This window comes from Corvus kubaryi, unplaced genomic scaffold, assembly GCF_017639235.1.
Source record: "Corvus kubaryi isolate FWS band 111438036 unplaced genomic scaffold, C.kubaryi_AGA036_p1.0 37323, whole genome shotgun sequence".
NCBI lineage: Eukaryota > Metazoa > Chordata > Aves > Passeriformes > Corvidae > Corvus > Corvus kubaryi.
In genome coordinates this window covers 350,600-372,329 of record NW_024581102.1, presented here as the reverse complement: position 1 = coordinate 372,329, position 21,730 = coordinate 350,600, and the positions used below count along the sequence as shown (strand labels likewise).

Below are 21,730 nucleotides of genomic sequence, written 5' to 3'. Positions count from 1 at the left end.
CGTAGCGCCGGGCCCAGCGCTAGCTCCCCAGGACAAGAGGGACACAGACAAGCTGGGGAGAGCCCGCCGAGCGCCCTGCAATACTGCAGGACTGGAGCGTCTCTGCTGGGGTAAGGCTGAGGGAGCTGCGGCTGCTCAGCCCAGAGCAGAGCAGGGCTGCACGGCTGTGACACCTCTGGGGAGGGGTCTGGGGGTGAGCCCAGCACTCCCGGGGTGCCCAGAGACGGGACCAGAGGCCACGGCACAGGCTGGACCCTCGAGGGTCCCTCTGGACCTCGGGACACTCTGGACCTCGGGGCACCCTTCTCAGCATTCCCAGCTCTGACACTTGGGCCTTCCAGACTGGAATCATCACAGAGAGTGCCTGGCCATGCCGAGCCAGTGCTGGTGCCCAGGAAGGGCCAGGGTGGACAGGGGAAAGCTGGGGTGAAGCTGGAAGGGGCTGGGATGGCTGAAGCAGGCAGGGGTGGCTGAGGCAGGCAGGGATGGAGTTGGAAGAGGCAGGGATGGATGGATGGATGGATGGATGGATGGATGGATGGATGGATGGATGGATGGATGGATGAGCCGCACGCTGCAGATGCTGCCGCAGTCACGAGGCGCAGCCGCGGGAGCGCCGCAGCCGCGGTCGGGGGGAGCAGGGAGGGCCGCGGCCGTGGGGCCGCCCCAGCGCGGCTGCTGCGCGGCCGAGGGCAGCCGGACACCGGTGTGGGTGCGGGGCCGGCCGGGTGTGGTGCCGAAGCGCTTCCCGGTGGTCCCCAGGAGGGCGCAGGGGGCGGTGGCGCTGCTGGGAGCTCGCCCCCCCCCCCGCCATTTCCAGCGCTCCAGCCGTGCCCGTGCCGGGGTCACCGGCAGCACCGGCACCTTCGAGCGCCAGGCTCGGCTCCTGCCGGACCCTCCCCTGCTCCTCCCGGGATCCCGCGTCCGGGATGAGCCGCAGCCACGGGAAATCCCCACTTCAGTCAGTGCCCCCCCAGTTTGACCAGTCCCAGTGACAGAGGGGACCAGCATCTCAGAACAGACCAGGCCCCCTCTCCCGTGCCTCAGTTTCCCCACCTGAGATCCCTGAGGCTGCAGGCAGCCCTGGGAGGATGGGATGCCTGGGCATACCTGGAGTACACACACACTCCTGTTCCCAGCATGGAGCTGGAAAGCTCCTGTCCCCCAGTGTCCCCCACCATCCCAGTGTCCTACAGTGTCCCACACTATCCTGCAATGTCCCCCCTTGTCTCCAGAGTCTCCCTTGCTCCCCCATGTCCCCTGCTGTCTCCCAGCACTCAGAGCTCTTGGCCGCTCTTCTACTCGGGCCTTGCTGCTCTGGGGGGCTCCAGCTGCCAAGGCGGGCTGAATCCCCATGTGCCAGCTGTGTGGTACCGTCCCGGTGTCACACAGGGCTGGGGCCACCCCAGGGTCTGTGCCAGGGTGCCCAGTGCCCAGCAGCCAGGGCGAAGTGCTGAGGGATGCCCGCAGTGGGTGGGAGCCCCGCTCTGCACCCAGCAGTGCCCCCCACTCCCCCAGCTGCCCCCGCTCCCCTGGCCCCCGGCGGTTCTCACCCCCTGAAACACCCGGGGTTATTTTTAGCCACTTTCCTGGCAGCGCCTCGGCACGACCTGCGGCGCGGATGTGCCGAGAGCACAGGAAGCAGCGGGGCTGCGCTGCTTCCCCTGCCCGCCGGGGGGGGGGGGGTCACTGCCCCGGACCCCCAAACCCCACCGGGGCAGGAGCAGCAGCTGCATCCTAGAAGCAGCACCCACCCAGAGCGGGCCCGGGCCCTGTGTGTGAGCCAGGGGGGCCCGGCCCGGCACGGGGCGGCCCCTGGACAGGCTGGGTGGGCCCTGTCTCCCCCGTGGAGTCCTGGGTGGGCCCCATCGCCCTGCGGGGTCCCAGCCCCGCAGCCCCGCGCCAACGCCGGCTGATGGATGGCCTTTCTCTGTTCTGTGTGCAGGCAAGGACGAGAAGGAGGAAAACAACTTTGACACCCTGAAAATGGAGGCAAGTATGGCCTGGGGCTGGACCCTGCAAGGCTGCGCCCAGGAGACGGGCAGAGCCCACCCCAGGAGACGGGCACGGCCCCACACCCCACCAGGCAACGCGGTGCTCCTCGTGCCCACGGGCACCATCTCTCCCTGCTCCCTCGGCACCGGTGGCCATGGGGGAGCAGCAGGGCCCATGTTCCCACAGGATGGGGGTCTTGGGCTCCTGCACCATGACACAGCCAGACCCTGGGCAGCACCTGTTGCTGTGCTGGGGACCAGGATGTGCTGGGTCAGTGACCCGCCTTCCAGCCCTGCATGGGGTGGTGCCTGCCCAGGCTGACCCCTCACCTCCCACAGTGCCCTCAGTTTCCTGGGCACAGCGTGTTGGATCTGCTTTGGGGTGGATCCATGCTGGGATGGTGCCAGTGGTGCCCACCAAGGTGCAGCTGGATGTGGTGTGGTGCCATGGCATCCAGGTCCTTGAATCCCAGACTGGTTTGGGCTGGAAGAGACCTCGAAGTTCATCCCTGGGCAGGGACACCTTCCACTATCCCAGGGTGCTCCAAGCTGTGTCCAGTTTGCTCTGGAACACTCCCAGGGATCCAGGGACAGCCACGGCTTCTCTGGGCAACCTGTGCCAGGGCCTCCCCACCCTCACAGGGAAGAATTTCTCCCCAGTATCCAATCTCTGGACACCAGGTCCTGGTGCACACAGGGGCCAGGCCATGTTCATGGGCACGTGTGCCCAGGCAGGCGGTGCCCCCCTTGCCCGTCTCCCCACGCACACGCCCCAGGGCAGCTCTGCTGTGTCCCCCCGCTGTCCCCAAGCCCAGACTGTGGCTCCCCCGCGCTGCCACGGCGGTGCCCTGACCCCTCTCTCTCTGTCGGCGCAGGGCTCGCGCGGGCGGCTCCGCGGCGGGCTGGGCTGGGAGTCGAGCCTGCGGCAGCGGCCAATGCAGCGGCACACCTTCCAGGCCGGGGACCCCTACTACATCAGCAAGAGGAAGCGGGACGAGTGGCTGGCGCGCTGGAAGCGGGAGGTGAGGCTGGCACTGGCGGGGGTGGGCACCGCAAGGCTCCCACAGCGAGCACAATGGCATTGGTGGCAAAGCCTGGGCTGGGGCTGACTGAGGGACAGTCGGCGCACGCAGGGGGCTCGGGTGGGCACACGGGGCCCTGGGGCTGGCCGAAAGGGTGGAAAGGGTGCTCCTGCTGCTGGTGGTGTCACTGCCCCGCTGGCACCTGGGTCTGGCCCCACAGCCACGGCTCCGCTCCTCGCCCCTGTGCCCCCCAGGCCCACCCTCGCTCGGGGCCAGCGTGTGCAGCCGCGGGCAGCGGGGCCCCGTCCTTCTCCCGCGGGATGCGCCGCCCGTTCCTGCTGGTTTCCTGGGGAACCAGCATGTGACTCGTGGCGGGAGCCTGGCGCAGGCACGGGGTGGCTGTGGTGCCAGCAGCTGCTTGTGGGCAGCAGGGACGGGGGCTCTGTGGGTGCCCTGAGGTCCCCATCACACCCCCTCACCCCATTCTCGGCATTGCCCCCCACCGCCAGCAGGTCTCCCTGGCACGTGTCCCCTTGTGCCACCTCCTTGGCACTATTTATAACTCTGCTGCCAAGCACCCTCACGCTGGCACTCAGAGGGACAATGGAGCCTGGCACAGCCAGGGCATCCCACTGGGCATGGTTGGCGTGGCCAGGCCATGCCGTGGGGCACAGGGCATGGCTGATACAGCCACAGTGTCCCCATGGGACACAGGGCACAGCTGGTACATTTACAATGTCCCCCCAGGGCACAGGGCATGACCCCCTCCCTCCTCCTGGGAGGGGTCCCCAGGCACTGCCCCCATGCCCATCTCGCCAGACCGGAGCCCTTTGGCACTGGCAAGTTCCTCTCGATGGAGCTCCCCAAACCATGCAGGTCCCCAAACCATGAGGGCTTCCAAGCCTGTCATTGGTCGCTTCTGGGCCATGATTTTGGGGAGCAGAGCTGGCTGGTGGCCCAGTGACCATTCACAGCTTCCCCCATCCCTGGCTGGTGCTGGTGCTCTGTGCCACCCACCGCCCATGTCCCAGTTTGGGGACACTTCCCACTGTCTGTCCCAGCTGGGGTCACCGGCCCCACTACAGTGGGCACAGGGACAACCCAGCCCCCTCCAGCCTTCCCTCCTCTTCCTCATCCCTTCAGCCTCTGAGGGGTGCAGCTGGCGTGGTGACAGGGACACCCAGGGCCAGTGTGGTGACAGGGACACCCAGGGCAGGCGCTGGCCCCCTCATGTCCATGCTGGGACCCCTCAGGCTGGGACCCCCCCCACCCTGTGCCAGGTGTGGAGATGGGGATGGAGATGGGATGGGTTTGGGATGAAGAAGGAGATGGGGATGAGGCAAAGGATGAAGGTGGGAATGGGATGGGGATGAGGCAAGAACAGTGGATGGGGATGGAAGGCAATGGAGTGGCGATGGAATGAGGAAGATGATAAAGATGGAGATGGGGATGGGATAAAGATGCAGAGGGAGATGAGGAGGGGGGTGGGGCAAAGACAGGGAATGGGGTGGAATGGGGATGGGGGTGGGGGTGGGAATGCAGGTGGAATGAAGATGGAGATGAGGGTGGGCGTGAGGCAAGGACGGGGACTGGGGATAGAGTTGATGAGGGTGGGGGTGGACGGGGCTGGCAGAGCTGCCGGTGGCCCCAGGGCAGGGATCGGTTGGGACAATTGTCCAGCGGTGATATCCAGACGATGTCCCTTAACGACCGGCGATGGGACATTTCCTGTCCCCCCGGGCAGAGCAGGGCCCCGGTGGGACCAGCGCTAGATGGGGGGGGGACACGAGGTCCTGCTGTGACCCTCCCCCAGGACTCTCGGGGTGTCACCCACCCCGTGTCCTCTGGCCCAGGCCCACTCGTGTCCCCAAACACCCCAGGTCCCCAAAGCAGCTTTGCTGCTTTGGCACGGCCGAGCTGCAGGAAAGTCCCTGCTGTCACCCCACTGTCACCTGGGGGGGCACAGACCGGGTGATGCCGCCCCGCTGCCACCCGGGGGGCACCCAGAGGGTGGTATTGGGGCACCACCATGGGGTCTCAGGGTCTCTTGGGGTCCCTCCGGATCCCGGGACGAGGTGGTGGCCCGGGGTGGCAGGGCAGGGGTCCCCGGGGTGGCACCACCCACCCCTTTGTCCCTCTCTGCACACAAAGGGGTCCCGGAGCCACCGCGCCGTGGGACCCCCGGGACACTGGGGACCCCCGGGGACCCCGCGGGCTGGCAGGGGGCAGGGCCTGTGCTGGGTGCAGGGACCCCTGAGCGTGCCCCGTTCGTACCGGGCTTAACCGGGGCAGCGGGGCAGCCCCGCACCAGTGTCTGTACTGGGTGGAACTGGGCCGTGTGGTACCAGACGAGTGTCTGCGCGGGGCTGAACCGGGCAACGTGACCGCGGACCGGTGTCCGTGCTGGGCCGAACTGGTGCAGCGGGGCCGCTGCCAGCACAGAGCCCCCCCAGTCCCCAACTGGTGGCACTGGGGACACTGGTGCGGGGGGCGGGGGCGGCTCCAGCCGTGCGGGGCGAGGCCCCCGGGGCGCCGCCGCCCCCGCCCCGTCCCGGCGCTCCGCACAAAGGCCGGGGGGCCGCGGCCCCGGGACAAAAGGCGGCGGGAGCGGCCCCGCGGCGTGAGGCGCAGCCCAGCCCGGACCGCAGCACGGCCGCGGGCTAGTGAGTACCGGGAGGGACGGGCCGGGACCGGGGCACCGGCGGGACAGCGGGGCTGGAGCGAGAAGCACCGGGACCGGGGCCGAGACCGGGAGGACACCGGGCAAGTGGGACCGGGACCGGGCTGAACCGCTCGGGGCCGTTCGGCTCCGTTTGGTTCCGTGCCGGGAGTCCGCTCGGCTGCGTTCGGTTCTGCTCGGCGCCGTTCGGTTCTCCTCGTGTCCGTCCCGGGAAAGCCTCTCGGCTCCGTTCGGTTCTTCTCGGGACCGCTCGGATCCGTCCCGGAGGCCGCTCGGCTGCGTTCGTTCTTCTCGGGTCCGTTCGGCTCCGTTCGGTTCTTCTCGATCCTTTCGGTTCTGCTCGGTCCCTTCGGTTTCGCTCTGTTCCCTTCGGGTCCGGCCCGGGCACCGTCCGGGTCTCTTCGGCTCCTCTCGGTTACTTCGATTCTGCTCGGGTCCTTTCGGTTCCGTTCGGTTCCACTCGGGCCCCTTCGGTTCCGGTCCGGCCCGTGCCCCCGGCGCGCCCCCCCCCACCCCCCCGCCGCAGCCAACCAGCCGGGCCGGGAGGCACCACGTGACCCGGAGCCCAGACAAAGGGCCGCCGGGCTGACCCGCACCGGCCCGGCCGGCTCCGCGCGTTCCGGCTCCGCGCGTTCCGGCCCGGGCCCGGCCGGTGCCCGCGGGTACGTGACCGGGACCGGGACCACCGCGGGCCGGAGCGTCCGCACCGCGCGGGGAGCTTCGGCCGGGAACGGGGGGACCCGGAGAGGGTGACATGGTCCGGGATGAGCTCCGAGGGTCCCGGGATGAGTACAGAGGGTACCGGGCTGGGCTCTGGGGGTCACGGAATGAGTGCGGGGCTTCCTGGGATGGCCCCGGGGCTCCCGGGATAAGCTCTGGGGGACGGGGGTCACGAGGGGGCGGCTGAGGCAGGAGACCCCGGCCCCAGGCCCCGCGGGGGGTGCTGGCGGCTGGGCCGGGGGTTCCCTCGGGCCTCGGGGGCTGCCGGGCGCGGGTCGGGGCCGGTGCGGGCCCGGGCCCGGGGTGATGCCCGGACACCCCGCCGCGTCCCCGCGGGGCCGGTGGCCATGCGCTGCCCTCTCCCCGCAGGCGGAGAAGAAGGCCAAGGTGATCGCCGTGATGAACGTGGTGGAGGAGCCGGCGCGGGCCGAGGCGCAGAAGGAGGAGGAGGCCAGCCCGCCGCCCGCCCCGCAGCAGCCCACCGACCCCGCCTCGCCCAGCGTGGCCACCACGCCGGAGCCGGCCGTGGCCGACGCCGGCGACAAGAACACCTCAAAATCCGCCGACGACGAGCCCGAGTACGAGGTGAGGGCAGGGCTGGGCAGACCGGGGGCGCTGCGGGGCCAGACCCTCGTGCGACCGCCCTGACCCCCGTGTCCCTCCCCCGCAGGACGGGCGCGGGTTCGGCATCGGCGAGCTGGTGTGGGGCAAGCTGCGCGGCTTCTCGTGGTGGCCCGGCCGCATCGTGTCCTGGTGGATGACCGGCCGGAGCCGCGCGGCCGAGGGCACCCGCTGGGTCATGTGGTTCGGCGACGGCAAGTTCTCGGTGGTAAGCGGTGCCCGGGGGGCCGGGGGGTGGCAGCGCCCCTCCCCCAGGTGTCCCCATGGCTGCGTCCTGTCCCCAGGTGTGCGTGGAGAAGCTGTTGCCCCTGAGCTCCTTTGCCAGCGCCTTCCACCAGGCCACCTACAACAAGCAGCCCATGTACCGCAAGGCCATCTACGAGGTGCTGCAGGTGAGCAGGGACGCCGGGGACATCCGAGGTGCAGTGAGTCCATCCGTGGAAGAAGCAGCTGCCTCTCCACCCTGCCAGGACCCGGCCCTGCCTCCCCTCCTGCCACATGGAGGTCTCTTAAAAGGCTAAAGGGGTCTGGGGGACCCCCGAAGGGCTTTTGTGGTGTACTCTCTAAGGAGACTTCAGGGGTGTCTGGGAATCACTTGTCCCAGGCAGGAGTGTGGGGGGGTCTGGGGAGGAGGTCAGGAACTTTGGGGGTTTCTGGGGGGCTGCTGCAGTCCCTGTGGGGGGTGCTGGGGGGTCCTTGCCTTTCAGGGCATCTCTCAGCACTGCTGGGAAGGGTCTCTTGTGGGGTGATCCTGGCTTTGGGGGTTCTCAGCAGAGCTGGGGGTCTCTTGTGGAGGTTCCTGACCACGTTGGTCCCCCTGAGGCTGGGGCCTGCCTGGTTGGGCAGTGCGGGAGCAGCCAGGGGGCCTGAGGATGGGAACCCCCGTGTGGGGGGTGGGTGACACCTGCACCCCCGGCAGGTGGCCAGCAGTCGGGCCGGGAAGATCTTCCCTGCGTGCCCTGAGAATGACGAGACGGACACATCCAAGGTGGTGGAGATCCAGAACAAGCAGATGATCGAGTGGGCCCTGGGCGGCTTCCAGCCCTCCGGCCCCAAGGGGCTGGAGCCCCCCGAAGGTGAGCGGGGGCGCAGGCCCTGTGTGGGGTGGGGACCCGCCCGGGGTACTGGGGGACACTCGCCATCAGCTCCAGCGTCACCAGGGTGGGACGGGCCTGGGCAGGGCAGGTGCTGTGGGGCTGGGAGGGGACCCTGGGGGGGGATCCTGGTGATGGGACCTGACGGGGGAACTCCGCTGACGAGCCCTGGTCCTGCAGAGGAGCGGAACCCCTACAAAGAAGTTTACACGGAGATGTGGGTCGAGCCCGAAGCAGCCGCCTACGCACCGCCCCCACCCGCCAAAAAACCCCGGAAAAGCACAACCCAGGAGAAGCCCAAGGTCAAGGAGATCATCGACGAGCGCACCCGAGGTACCAGGGGGCTGGGGATGTCCCCACGCCCACCACTCCTCTCTCGGGGGGTTGCTTTGGCCATGCTCACTTGGGGGTGGGGGGGACAAGAGCTGCTCCAGGCCAGGCCCCCTTCTCCCTCGGGGTCCCTCCCTTCACCCCCAGCCGTGAGGGGACCTGGCTGGGGCCAGGCCCCGCTGACGCCCCTCTTCCCCCAGAGCGGCTGGTGTACGAGGTCCGGCAGAAGTGCAGGAACATTGAAGGTGAGTGTGGGGCCAGGGCACCTCCTGCACCCAGGAGGTGGGGTGGGGGTCCATCCCTGCCTGGGCACCTCAGGATAGAGGGGGCCTGCAGGGGTGTGGGGGCAGCTCAGGGGAAGAAGGCCAGGCTTGTCCCACCCTCACCCTGGCTGGCAGCAGGGATAGCAGCTGTGATGTGGCAGTGGCCCACCCTGGATGGTGGCAGGGACCCTCAGGACACTGCCCGGGGCTGTGGGGGCTGTTGGGGTCCGGGGTGGGGCTGGGGACAGTGGGAGTCCTGCCTGCTGCTTCCAGGGTTGGTCCCCAGCTCTGGTGTAACCCAGCATGGGGGTGAGTGTGTTCTGGGGACTGCAGGACAGGGGTCGGGGTGTCCCCACACTGCAGTGGGGTGCCAGGGTGATGTCTCCCCTTCTCCCCCAGACATCTGCATCTCCTGTGGGAGCCTCAATGTGACCCTAGAGCACCCTCTGTTCATCGGGGGGATGTGCCAAAACTGCAAGGTATGGTGCGGTGCCGGGCCAGGGGCCACGGCCTGGCGGTCTCAGAGGATGCCTGACCCTGTCCCAGGGTCCCCAGTGTCCCCGGGGCCGCAGTGACACCCTGGCTGTCCCCAGAACTGCTTTTTGGAGTGCGCGTACCAGTACGACGACGACGGGTACCAGTCCTACTGCACCATCTGCTGCGGTGGCCGCGAGGTCCTCATGTGTGGCAACAACAACTGCTGCAGGTGCGGGGCCGGGGGCTCCGGGGGCCACGGGGCTGCAGGTGCGGGGCCGGGGGCTTCGGGGGCCACGGGGCTGCAGGTGCGGGGCCGGGGGGCTTCGGGGGCCACGGGGCTGTAGGTGCGGGGCCGGGGGCTTCGGGGGCCACGGGGCTGCTGTGCAACCGGGGAGCTTCCATTGGTGCCAGTTCTGTCTGGCTGGGGCTGCGGAGGTTTTGGTGTTGCCACGTTCCTGCCACGTGGTTTTGCTGATGGCGGTCCTGGTGTGGGACTGGGGGGTTTTGGTGATGTCCCAGTCTCAGGAAGGCACTGGGAAGGTTTGGTGATGCCACAGTCTTGGCGTGGGAGTTCGGTGGTGCCAGTCCTGGTTTGTGGCCGAGTTGTTTTGGCAGTGCTGTGGCCTGTGGCACAGGAGCAGGCGGGTATGGTGATGCCAGACCTGGCACGGGACTGGGAGGTTCTGGTGCTGCTGCTGTCCCAGTGTCAGGCTTTGATGTTCCAGTCCTGGCATGAGTCTGGGTAGGGTTTGGTGGTGCCATGGTCCCACCATGGTCGGTGATGCCAGTCCTGGTGTGAGACGGAGGTTCTCGCGATGCCAGGTCCTGGCATGGGAATTTGGTGATGTCAGTTAAGGAAACTCCCCAGTCTGAGCACTCCTGATGCTCCCGGGCTGTCCCACTCGCAGTGCCAGAGGCTGTCACTGCTGGGGCCAGAGCTCCTTCGCAGCGGCGGCTCCAGTGGCTCCCCACAGCCCCACTCCCAGTCAGACCCTGCCTCCTCACCCGTCCCAGCCCAGCTTTCCAGTGGCGGTTTCCGATGTTCTGTTCGGTGAAGCCATTTATTCCTGGCACAGAAATAGAAACACAGCCCGAGCTGGTACCTCCAAGGAGGGATCCCAACAAAAGAACCCCTCAATTTTATCCCCTCAGTGTCCCCGTCTACAAGTCTCACTCACTGTTCCTCCAGTGTCCTCAGCTCCTGCCCCTCTCCATGTCCATCCAGCTGGCTGGCAGCATCTCTCTTTACCTCCTTTGTTATGTTATCCCAACTCTGTGTCCCCTCACCTGCCTGGGTCACCCTTCCTCATCCCACGGCTGGGGCTCCAGCCAGAGCTCAACCTCTGCAGCTCAGTCTGCATTTCAGACCCACTACCTGGGCCGGATTTATTCCTCAACACCAGTCTGGGATGTTTTGTGATGCTTCAGTCCTCATGTGGAGCTGGAGAGGTTTTGGTGGTGCCACAGGCCTGGCATGGAAATCAGGTGCTGCCAGTCCTAGTGTAGGAATTCAGTGATGCCAATCCTGGTTTGGGGCTGGGAGGATTTATGATGTCCCAGTGGGAAGGATTTTCATGGTGCCGTGTTCCTGCCATGGGCTGTTGATGATGCCAGTCCTGGTTTGGGACTGGGATGTTTTAATGATGCCACAGTCCCAGTGTGTCAGGTTGGGAGGTTTTGGTAATGTCCTGGTGTGGGATTCTGGGAGTTTTGGCAATGCCCCAGTCCTACTAGGATGGAGCTGGAAAGTCCTGGTGATGCCGCAGTCCTGGTGTGGGAATTGAGTGATGCCAGTTGTGGTTTGAGATGGGGAGGTTTTGGTGGTGCCCTGGCCCTGGTTTGTGGGGTTGGGGGAAGTTTTGGTAATGCCCCAGACTGGAGATGCCATGGTCCTGCCATGGAGTTTTGGGTGATGCCAGTCCAGGTGCGGGGCTTTGGAGGTTTTGGCAGTGCCAGGATCCTGTAGGGCTGGAAGAGGTCCTGGCAATGTTCCAGTGCTGCTGTGGAGCTCGGTAGTTCCAGCGATGTCCCAGTTCTGGTGTGGGACTGAGGTGTTGGTGTTGAGGTTTTTGGTGATGCCACAGTCCTGCCTTGGGGTTTTGGGTGATGCCAGTTCTGGTTTGGGGCTGGGGAGGTTTTGGTGGTGCCCCAGCCCTGGCATGAGTCTGGGGAGGTTTTGATGATGCCATGGTCCTGCTGTAGGGCTGGGGCAAGCTTTGGCAGTGCCCCAGTCCCAGCACAGAGCTGGGAAATGCCAGTGGGCTCAGACCAGGGTGTGCGTGGGCAGGTCTGTGGGACCCCGTGTGGGTGGTGCCCCAGTCATGGTGTGGGGCTGGGTAGATCCTGGTGGTGTCACCGCCCTGGCACGAGCCCCCCTGCTGACCCTGGCTCCCACCCGTGCCAGGTGCTTCTGCGTGGAGTGTGTGGACCTGCTGGTGGGCCCGGGGGCAGCGCAGGCGGCCATCAAGGAGGACCCCTGGAACTGCTACATGTGCGGCCATAAGGGGGTCTACGGGCTGCTGCGGCGGCGGGAGGACTGGCCCTCGCGCCTCCAGATGTTCTTCGCCAACAACCACGACCAGGAGTTTGTGAGTTCCCCCTCCCTGCTGACCCCCAGGCCCCTCCTCGCTGACCCCCAGCACGCTCCCCGCTGACCCCATCCCTGTGGCTCCCAGGACCCACCGAAGGTGTACCCACCGGTGCCGGCTGAGAAGAGGAAGCCCATCCGGGTGCTCTCACTCTTTGACGGCATTGCCACAGGTGGGTGGGGGTCCCTGGCCCCGTGGCCCCCCCCAGGGTGTGTGTGGGATTGGATTACTGGGGTGGGAGCAGCCGGCACAGTGGGCAGATCTGTGGGACCCCATGTGGGTGTCCCCCATGGGCAGCCCCCATTGTCTTCCCCATCCCAGGGGTCCCCACGAGAGGGGAGCGGGGAAGGGGGGTGGGACAGGTGGGGACAGGGCTGGGGGCCCGTTGTGCATGCGCATGGCCCACCCCCCTGGCTCCCGCAGGCCTGCTGGTGCTGAAGGACCTGGGCATCCAGGTGGACAGGTACATCGCCTCCGAGGTGTGCGAGGACTCCATCACCGTGGGCATGGTGAGGCACCAGGGCAAGATCATGTACGTCGGGGACGTCCGCAATGTCACCCAGAAACACGTAGGTGTCCCGTCCTGCCCCTCGGCCTCCTGACCCCCTCCCTGCCGGCACCGCGACCCCCAACGCCCCCAAGGCTGCCAGAGCTCCAGGAGCATTTGGGCAACACTCAGGCCCAGGGTGGGAGTGTCAGGGTGTCCTGTGCAGGGGCAGGAGTAGGACTCAATGATCCTGGTGGGTCCCTTCCCACTCGGGGAGCTTGGCCACCGTCATCCCCGTGTCCCCCAGGCTGTGGCAGCGCCCGGCTCACCCGGGGTCTCCTCTCCCTCTTGCAGATACAGGAGTGGGGCCCCTTTGACCTGGTGATTGGGGGGAGCCCCTGCAACGACCTGTCCATCGTCAACCCGGCCAGGAAGGGGCTCTACGGTAGGAGGGGGCTGGGGCTCCACAGGGGTGGGTCTGGACCCCACTGCTGGCCCCCCAGAGCTGACACAGCCCCCCAGGGCTGACAGAGACCCCCAGCCCTTACCCCAGCCCCTCCTCTCTCCTCCCAGAGGGCACTGGGCGCCTCTTCTTTGAGTTCTACCGCCTGCTCCATGAAGCCCGGCCCAAGGAGGGCGACGACCGGCCCTTCTTCTGGCTCTTTGAGAACGTGGTGGCCATGGGGGTGAGCGACAAGAGGGACATCTCGCGCTTCCTGGAGGTTAGTGCCTGCCTGGGTTCACCCCCCTCCATCCCTGGGCACCCCAGGTCCTGCCCCACAGCGAGGGGCTGCCCAGCCCCACTGACCTTTCCCGCTCTCCCTCCCTTAGTCCAATCCCGTCATGATTGATGCCAAAGAAGTGTCTGCAGCACACCGGGCACGGTACTTCTGGGGAAACCTGCCCGGCATGAACAGGTTGGTGAGAGCAGCCCAAAGCTGAGCCCCTGACCTGGCTCTGGGAGGGTGGGCTGCACTCCTGGGTCTTCCCTTGGCCCAGATGTGGTTCTGGGGGTCCCCTGACCTTGGTCAGTGCTGGGCAAGAGCAGGAGTGTCACAAAGAGGTGACGGCACACCCTAGAAACCCATGGTGGCACCTCCATGGGGGTGGCTGGTCCTGTCCCAGCTCTCTTGTGCTGGAGAGGTGGCACTAAGCTGTCCTTTGTGTCCCTCTTGGATGTTGGCTGTGGTGGCCCACAGCTAGTGGCCGTGGATGGGCTCCCACAGGAATTGGCTGCTTCTTGCTCATCACCTGCCACAGACCCCCAAAACAGCCGTGGCCACCTTGTGACCCCCACAAACCCCAGATGGAGACCTGCCCTGCACCCACGGTGGGGGGACAGTATGGGGACACAGCGCTGCCACCCCCTGCCCACCATCTCTCCCCCCCAGGCCGCTCGCATCCACCGTCAATGATAAGCTGGAGCTGCAGGAGTGCCTGGAGCATGGCAGGATAGCAAAGGTCAGCCAGGGGTGGGTGCTGAGGGGCTGAGCGGGTGCCTGAAGGGACAGGAGGAGGGTTCTAGTGCTGTCACAGCAGTCCCAGGCTCCCTGGGTGGGGGTCTTGTAAGGGGGAGGAGGGATCAGCGGTGGCTGCCAGGGTGGGAGTTACCCTCCCAGCGTGCTGGGGGCTCCATCCCACCCCAGCCTGACCAGCCTGTGCCTCTTGCAGTTCAGCAAAGTGCGAACCATCACCACTCGCTCCAACTCCATCAAGCAGGGCAAGGACCAGCACTTCCCCGTGTTCATGAACGAGAAGGAGGACATCCTGTGGTGCACGGAGATGGAGAGGTACCGCGGGCACCGGGGCAGCCGCACCGGGTCCTGCCCGCACCCCTGACCCCTCCCCATCCCGTGTCCCACAGGGTCTTCGGCTTCCCCGTGCACTACACGGACGTGTCCAACATGAGCCGCCTGGCCCGGCAGAGACTGCTCGGCAGGTCCTGGAGCGTGCCGGTGATCCGCCACCTCTTCGCGCCCCTGAAGGAATACTTTGCCTGCGTTTAGAGATGGGCAGGAACTGGTCACACGGAGCGAGTCGGAAACAAACCCATCCACGCCAAGAGAAGTGAACACACGGAATGAGAGAAGAGTCAGCACCCAGAAGAGAGACGGGATTTCGCAGCCCGACAGGAACCCAGCACACGTCTCCCCGAGCGAAAGGGGTCGGTGTCCTCTCCTGAATTTCCAAGGGTCAGCTTTAGCCTATTGAAAAACAAACAAAAACCACAAAAAGCAAACAAACAACGAAAACGGCAAAAAGAAAAACGAAACGGAAAAAAAAAAAAAAAAAAAGAAAAAGAAAAGAAACCAAAACCATTTTTTTTGGGTAACCTTTTAATTTTCCGCTCTTTTTCTGGCTGGGTTTTCCTGTCGGTTTGGTTTCCACTTCTCGGAGCAGCGGGCGAGACGAGATGCCGTCGCCAGTGCCGCTCTCGGAGAGGGGGAAACGGCAGCGGGAAAGCCCAGTCGGGAGGGAGGCGGAGGCGAAGGAGACCCGCTCTGCTCCGAGACCCGCTCCGAGACCACTCCGCTCCGTCCGTGCCAGCGCCTGGCCAGCCCGGCCCCGGCTCCGGCAGCGCTCGGCGGCTCCAGCGCCCGGCGGCTGAGCCTCGCTCTGTTCCACCAGCACCGCTCTCCGGTGACATGGAGCCAACCCGGCAGGGAGGCCGGGAACACACACACCACACACACACCTTTTCTACAGTATTTTGGGTGCCTACCACACGGAAACCTTGAAGAGTGCAGATCCTAGAAGCCGCTGTTACCTCTTGTTTACAGTTTATATATATATGATAGATATGAGATATAGATATATATATATATAAAAGGTACTGTTACTACTGTACAACCTGACTTCATAATGGTGCTTTACACAGCGGGGTGAGTCGAGACATCAGCTTCCACGTTGCCTTACGTGCCGGGCCTTTCCGAGCGAGCGGCAGGGCCGGGGCGGCAGGGCCGGGGCGGCCGGGCGGAAGCGTCTCCATCCCGAGTCATGCAATAACCTTTTTCTGTCCCAAACGGAAGCGCCTCGGCGGTGCCCCCCTGCCCCGCCGGCGTCACTCCACAGCGTACTGGTGCTCTTCTGCGTACGTGGCGTCCGGCAGAGCCGGTGCTGGGTGTCCTCCGGCGCCCCGGAAGCAGCAGGGGGGTCCTGCCCCCTGGCCATGCCCCTTGCCACGGGCACTGCCCACCGGGGCGGCGCGGGGCACGGTGCTGTGGACAGGCTCTCGCCGAGGGCGGTGGCGGGGACGCCAGCAGGGCAGGGGGGACAGAGCGGTGCCGGAGCGCGGCCGGGGCGTTTCCGGCATGGCACGGGGATGGCTGTTGGTCCCGGACCCTGGTGCTACATCCGCGGGGCCGGGCTGGTGGCAGGAGGGTGATGCCCCGGTGAGCCAGGATGGGACCCCGGCAGTGTCACCACGGCCACTGGGCCATCACTCCCCTGCCCACGCATGGTTTGGAGCGAGCGTGTCCCCTCGGTGCCCCGTGTGGGGTGGCCACGTGCCCCGCTGGGGGCTGGCGGGTGCCCGCGGGGACACCGCGGTGGTGGCGGCGGCAGTGTCGGTGTCGGGCAGCCCCGGCCGCAGGCGCCGGGAGCCGCGGTGTGAGCGGAGCGCGGGCAGGTGCTGGCAGTGCGGTGGATGGTGCTACTGGTCTGGCGGCTGTGGTGCCGCGGGGTCCGGCCCGGTGCAGCCCCGGTGCCCGCGGGGTGGCCGGACCCGGTGGGGCAGGGACTGGTGCTAGGGCGCGGGGAGGCTCCCGGAGGGTCTCGGCCCGTCGCTGTCTCTTCTCTAACTGTGAAAGGTGCGGGTTCCGGGCGCCGCGCTCGCTGCGGGGTGCTGGCTAATGGCAGTGAGCCGCGGCCTGGGCGTTCTGAGGTGCTGGGACCGACGGCGGCGGGGCTGGCGAGGGGCGGCCGTGGGGCCCCCCCACCTCCCCTCCCTCCTGGTGCTACCAGGGGCTTGGGGGCCCCTCTGGGTGCGGGGGGCGCGGGGAGCTGAGCCGGCGCGGGCGGCCGCGGTGGGGGCACCGCGGGGCCCAGCTTTGCCGGGGAGCGAAGGTGACGAGGCGGGACGGCGCCGGCCCCGGGCTTGGGCTCCTGCCCGCTCCTGGGGCCGGATGGCACAGGATGGCACAGGGCCGCTGCACCGGGCACAGGTCCTGCCTGCTGCTCTGTGAGCCTGCACGGCCCCACAATCCTGTCTGTGGGGCTGGCATGGCCCCAGGTGTCCTGTGTGGAGCACGGTGGGCACTGTGGGTCCTGCATGGTCCTGCAGCACTGCTGCAGGTCCTGCATGGCTCCGGGCCACCGGCTGTGGGTCCTGTATGGATCCACGGTGCTGGCTGTGGGTCCTGCACAGCCCCACAGATCTGGGTGCAAGTGCTGCAAGCCCTGCAGTGCTGCTTGCAGGCCCTGCGTGGCCTCGCCGTGGCAAACACGGGTCCTGCATGGCCCCGCAGCATCATTTGCGGGTCCTGCATGGCCCCGTGGCACTGGGTGCTGATCCTCCATGGCCTTGAGGTGCTGGGTGCTGGTCCTGCACGGCCCTGCAACGTTGTTGGCAGGTCCTGCATGGCTCTGTGGCACTGGGTGCTGACCCTGCGTGGTCCTGCAGCTCCAGGTGCTGATCCTGCACAACCCTGTGGCTCTGGGTGCTGACCCTGCGTGGCCCTGCAGCTCCGGGTGCTGGTGCTGCTCCATCCTGTGGCACTGTTGGCAGGTTCTGCATGGTCACATGCTGGGTTTGGGGGTCCCAGCGGGCCCCTGGGGCCACCCCGGCCCAGCCCAGCCCTGCAGCGCTTCCTGGGACCCCCTTGGCCCTGCTGCACCTTCGGGGGGCTGGGTCCCAGCAGGTGCTGTGGCGCGGGGGCTGGCCCGGCACGGTGTTGGCACAGCCCAGGCGGTGCCGGTGCCGGTGCTGGTGGGAAGCAGGTTCCTGCTGGGAACAGGTGCCGGCGGCGGTGGGGACCGTGGGGATGCCTGGGGCAAGAGTTCAGTTTTTAACGTACCCGACTCACGTCTTTTTTTAAAAACAACCAGATAAATTCTGTTGCACAGCCCTAGATGAAAACTCAAAACAACAAAGAAAGGCCGAAATTCCTTAAGATCCGCCGAGGGAGTGGGGACAAACACGGTGCTAAAACATTTTATTAAAAATATATATTGTTAAATTAAGTCTGCTGTCTGGACAATGACTGTTTTGTTTCTCGTAGTGGAGTTTCAAAGAGCACTATTATTTTACTCTTATATATTATTATTAAAAAAAAAAACAAAAAAGAAAAAGGCATTTTAACTTTGTACTTGAAAACTAAACGAGAGATTTCATGTGTTTTAGCCTAGACATTGAAGTAGCTGACGCTTAACTATTTGTGGGAATCATGTACTCATCATCCCGAGGACTACGCGCGTAGAGCTGGTACCCTCCTTCCTCCCTTTGATTTGGCTCCGCCGCCACATTCCCGGCGCCGCCGCGGCCACCCCGGCTGCTCTCCCTCCCCTTTTCCTACCCCAAGCCCGAACCCCCTGGTTTATTTTCTACTTCTCTCTCGGTTCGTTACCCCTGTTTTTTGTTGGTTTGTTTTTTTAGGGTCGCTTCTCTATTTATTGCCGCTGAACTGTGCATTTCACGGCCGGAGGTGCCGCGGGCACCCGGCGCTGTTGTATCTGTGTGAGTATTGCTCGTGACATAGCTGTTCTGAACTAATAAAGGTCAATGCGTGCAGCAGATGTAGAAAGTCTGTCCGTCCCGCTTCCATCCCATCCTCCTTTTCTTTTTCTTTGGTGCCCAGAAGAGTATAATACAGACGAGCTCCTTTCTAATGTACTTGTGCTGGAGAACACTTGAATAAATGTCCTGTTTTGTGCAAAAAAAAAAAGAGAAAAAAAGAGGAAAAAAAAAAAGAGAGGAAAAAAACCCCTCCGTGTGGTTGTGTGGTCTGTCTGTTGTGGTGGGGTGGGATGGGGTGGGGGCCTGGTGGGAGGGGGGATCCCAGCTCTGGTGTTGGGATCCAGGTGCTGATGGGGCCCTGGTGATGGTGGGGCCCTGGCAGGTGCTGGAACTCTGGTGACTTTGGGGTGGGGGGGGGGGGGCAGTGAGGTCCCAGTGCAGGTGTGGAAATCCCAATGAGTGTTGGGGTCCCAGGGGCTGGGGGGGAGCCAGGCGATGGTGGGGCCCTGGCAGGTGCTGGAATTCAGGAGCTCGTGGAGTCCTGGGGAGCAATGGGGTCCCAGTGCGGTGGGGTCCCAGCCCTGAGGTGATTGGGTTCCCAATGGGTAATGGGGTCCCAGGGGGTGCCAGTCCCAGGTGTGGGGGCTGGGGGTTGAGCTCAGCTCCCTTGGGCCCTGGGGGCCTTGGCTCATGCAGCCCCGGGGTGGGGGGTGCAGAGCCCCCAGCAGCGGGAACCCCCCATTTCTGTCCCGTGAGCTGTGGGTCAGGAAGCTGCCCTGCGCAGCTCCTCCCTCAGTTTCCCCTCCAGCCGGGCAGTGCCAGGTGCACAGTGAGGCTCCTGGGGCCTCCCCCAGTCTCAGTGCCAGCCCCCGAGGCCGTGGGGTCTGGAGCATGGTCCAGGGCACATTGGGTTGGTGAGTGGACACAAGGTGGGCAAGCAGTGGCTGTGACAGCCTGGGGACCTGCACTCTGCTGGGGCATGGTGTGAGCAGGTGCCAAAAGGCACCGGGCCAGGGCCCCCAGGCTGTTGAGGGCCCTGGTAACCTCACAAAGGACAAAAAGGCCGAGTGCTGGTGCTGCACCTGGGTTGGGACAGCCCCCGGCATCAATCCAGGCTGGGACATGAATGGATTCAAGAGCAGCCCTGGGAGAAGGACTTGGTGGGTGAGAGGCTGGACACAACCCAGCCCAGAAACTGCCCGGTCCTGGGCTGATCCCCCAGCAGGGGCAGCAGGAAAGGGGGGATTGTGCCCCTCTGCCCCACTTAGGTGAGACCCCACCTGCAGAGCTGCCCCAGCCCTGGGGCCTGATCATAGTTAAGGAGCACAAGTGTCTGTCTCCAACACCGTTAGGGCCACAGAAGGGAGGCATTTATGACAGCAAGGTGATCATTCCAGCCTGGAAGAGGCAAGATCTGGTTGGCACATCCTGGTTTAACGCATCTGGACAAATTTTCCCCACTGTGGCAGTGTGTGGAGAGAAGCAGCTGCTCATGCACATATCACAGTCAAACACCACCCCACGTTATGGACAGAAGGCAGCTATGACCACCAATGGCCACCGAAGCCTCCCAGATGTGCCTTGTGGATACCTGGAACTGGGACTGCATGAGCTGGTACTGCTGTCCAGGTGTTAGGAAGATAAATTCAATGATCTTACACCTAGGGGGAGGCTAACAAAGCTTGACAAGAAGGATGTGCCACTGAGAGTGGACACAAAGGATGAAGAACTCATCAGCCACGAGGACATTCGGCAGAAACCCCGAGGTAAGGAAGAAACTGATAAAACCAACTCGGGAACTGCTCTGAATCAGCTCCAGCAGGGGAAGGGGTAACTCCAGCAGGGGCAGATTGCACCCACTGACTCATGGCCCAGAGACCCAAAAAGCCACCAACCCAAAAGAAGAGAAAGACTGAGAGTGGGACAAATTAGCATAAGAAGCAAAGGACATACTTAACCAATGGAAGGTAGACTACTAATTAATAAGAGAACTGTATAACTTGTAGCCAATGACCACTAATTCCTGTGTTTGCTAAAACATATAAATAGTGAAAAGATTTGATAGTTGGGGGAGGGCTTTGTGGATTTGCCACCCAGCCCCCTTTCTGTGCAGAACTACGAACCAGGCCCCTCACCCCACCACTGAGGAGCCCGGGGTGAGGAAGGAGCAGCGGGACACTGCTGGATCCACAGGTGGGACTGTCTCTCTCTCCCTCTCCACTTTTCTATTTCTTTCTGTCTCTCTGCCTCATATTTATTGTTAAGTAAAATCCATACTGTTGACTTTGGCTTATGGTCTTACTTGCAACTTAATTCAGGCATCTCTCACTAACTGGATCTGAACAGGGCCAAGAATGAGAAGGATGTGGAGCTGCTGCAGAGGGTCCGGAGGAGGCCCCAGAGCTGCTCCAGGGCTGGAGCCCCTCTGCCATGGAGCCAGGCTGGGAGAGTTGGGGGTGCTCACCTGGAGAAGAGAAGGATCCAGGGAGAGCTCAGAGCCCCTTGCAGGGCCTAAAGGAGCTCCAGGAGAGCTGGAGAGGGACTGGGGACAAGGGCTGGAGGGACAGGACACAGGGAATGACTTCCACTGCCAGAGGGCAGGGCTGGATGGGATATTGGGAAGGAATTGTTCCCTGGGAGGGTGGGCAGGCCCTGGCACAGGGTGCCCAGAGCAGCTGGGGCTGCCCCTGGATCCCTGGCAGTGCCCAAGGCCAGGCTGGACACTGGGGCTTGGAGCAGCCTGGGACAGTGGGAGGTGTCCCTGCCCGTGGCAGGGGTGGCACTGGATGGGCTTTGGGGTCCTTTCCCACCCAAATCTGTGACTGTGATGACCAAGTGTGTGCAGACCTGTCCCTGTGCCCAAGGGCAGCATTGCTGCAGCGGGACCAAGGCCAGCTGGAGAAGGTACCAGCGGGGAGATGAAGGGACAAATGCCACACGCTGCCCTGGGGAAGGAAGAGCCCCTGGCAGTGACATGGGCTGGGGCAGCTCTGTGGGAAGGACCTGGGGGTCCTGGCAGAGAAAGGCTGAATATGCACCCCTGGTGCCTCTAATACAGGGGCGACAGCAAAGCCCAGGAGACACCAAGGTGCTCAGTGGACAGGACCTGGCAGAGTCGGGCAGTGCGTGAGGAGAGGGTGGCACAACAGGAATGGGAGGAAGTGGAGGTTAGGATGGGGATGGATGAAGCAGGAGGACCCCCCAGCTCCATGACCCAGGCCTACGTCCCCACTGCTGCACCGGCTCCAGCACCACAGGCCGAGGGCCACATCCATCACTCCGGGTGTCCAATGCCACCAGTCCACCAGGCTGCTCACAGGGGATGGAGTGGGGACAGCACCGTCGTGTCCTGTCACCACATATCAGGAGCCTGAGGCCACTGAGATGTGCCAGGGTTGTGCCAGGAACTCCTGGAGGCTGCCAGGACAGTCCAGGGAACATTGGGCTGGCTGCTGATGGGATATACTGGGCTGTGCTGGACACTGCCAGGTGTTACTGGATCGTACTGGCTATTACTGGGCCGTGCTGGGCTGTACTGGGCACCACTGGGTATTTCTGGTCACTACGGGGTGTTACTGGGTGCTGCTGGACTTTACTGGGCACGTACCGGACCGTACCGGGCACTGCTTGTAGCTACCGGGCTGTGCTGGGAGGGGCTGATGGCGATGTCGTGGGTGGCCACGGGGGAGCGATGGGATGCCCTGGAGGTGGCGGGGGAGCCATGGGGGACCACTGGGTGCCATGGGAGAGGGAGCTGGGGGGCGGCCGGGCGGGGCAGGG

The 21,730-nt window shown here is 64.7% G+C and overlaps 1 protein-coding gene across 1 annotated transcript; it reads left to right on the top strand.

The window, feature by feature from the left end:
• The first annotated feature begins 562 nt into the window (after positions 1-562).
• DNMT3A (DNA methyltransferase 3 alpha) lies at positions 563-18,170 on the top strand. The gene is made up of 21 exons (XM_042029484.1): positions 563-961; positions 1,282-1,370; positions 1,788-1,992; positions 2,870-3,016; positions 6,786-7,001; positions 7,087-7,245; positions 7,322-7,429; positions 7,957-8,113; positions 8,312-8,464; positions 8,662-8,706; positions 9,124-9,203; positions 9,318-9,430; positions 11,606-11,789; positions 11,877-11,961; positions 12,213-12,358; positions 12,631-12,721; positions 12,850-12,998; positions 13,108-13,193; positions 13,668-13,737; positions 13,948-14,066; positions 14,141-18,170. The coding sequence occupies exons 1-21, from the start codon at positions 563-565 to the stop codon at positions 14,280-14,282; spliced, it is 2,943 nt and encodes a 980-aa protein (XP_041885418.1). The 3' UTR covers positions 14,283-18,170.
• Positions 18,171-21,730: the final 3,560 nt, after the last annotated feature.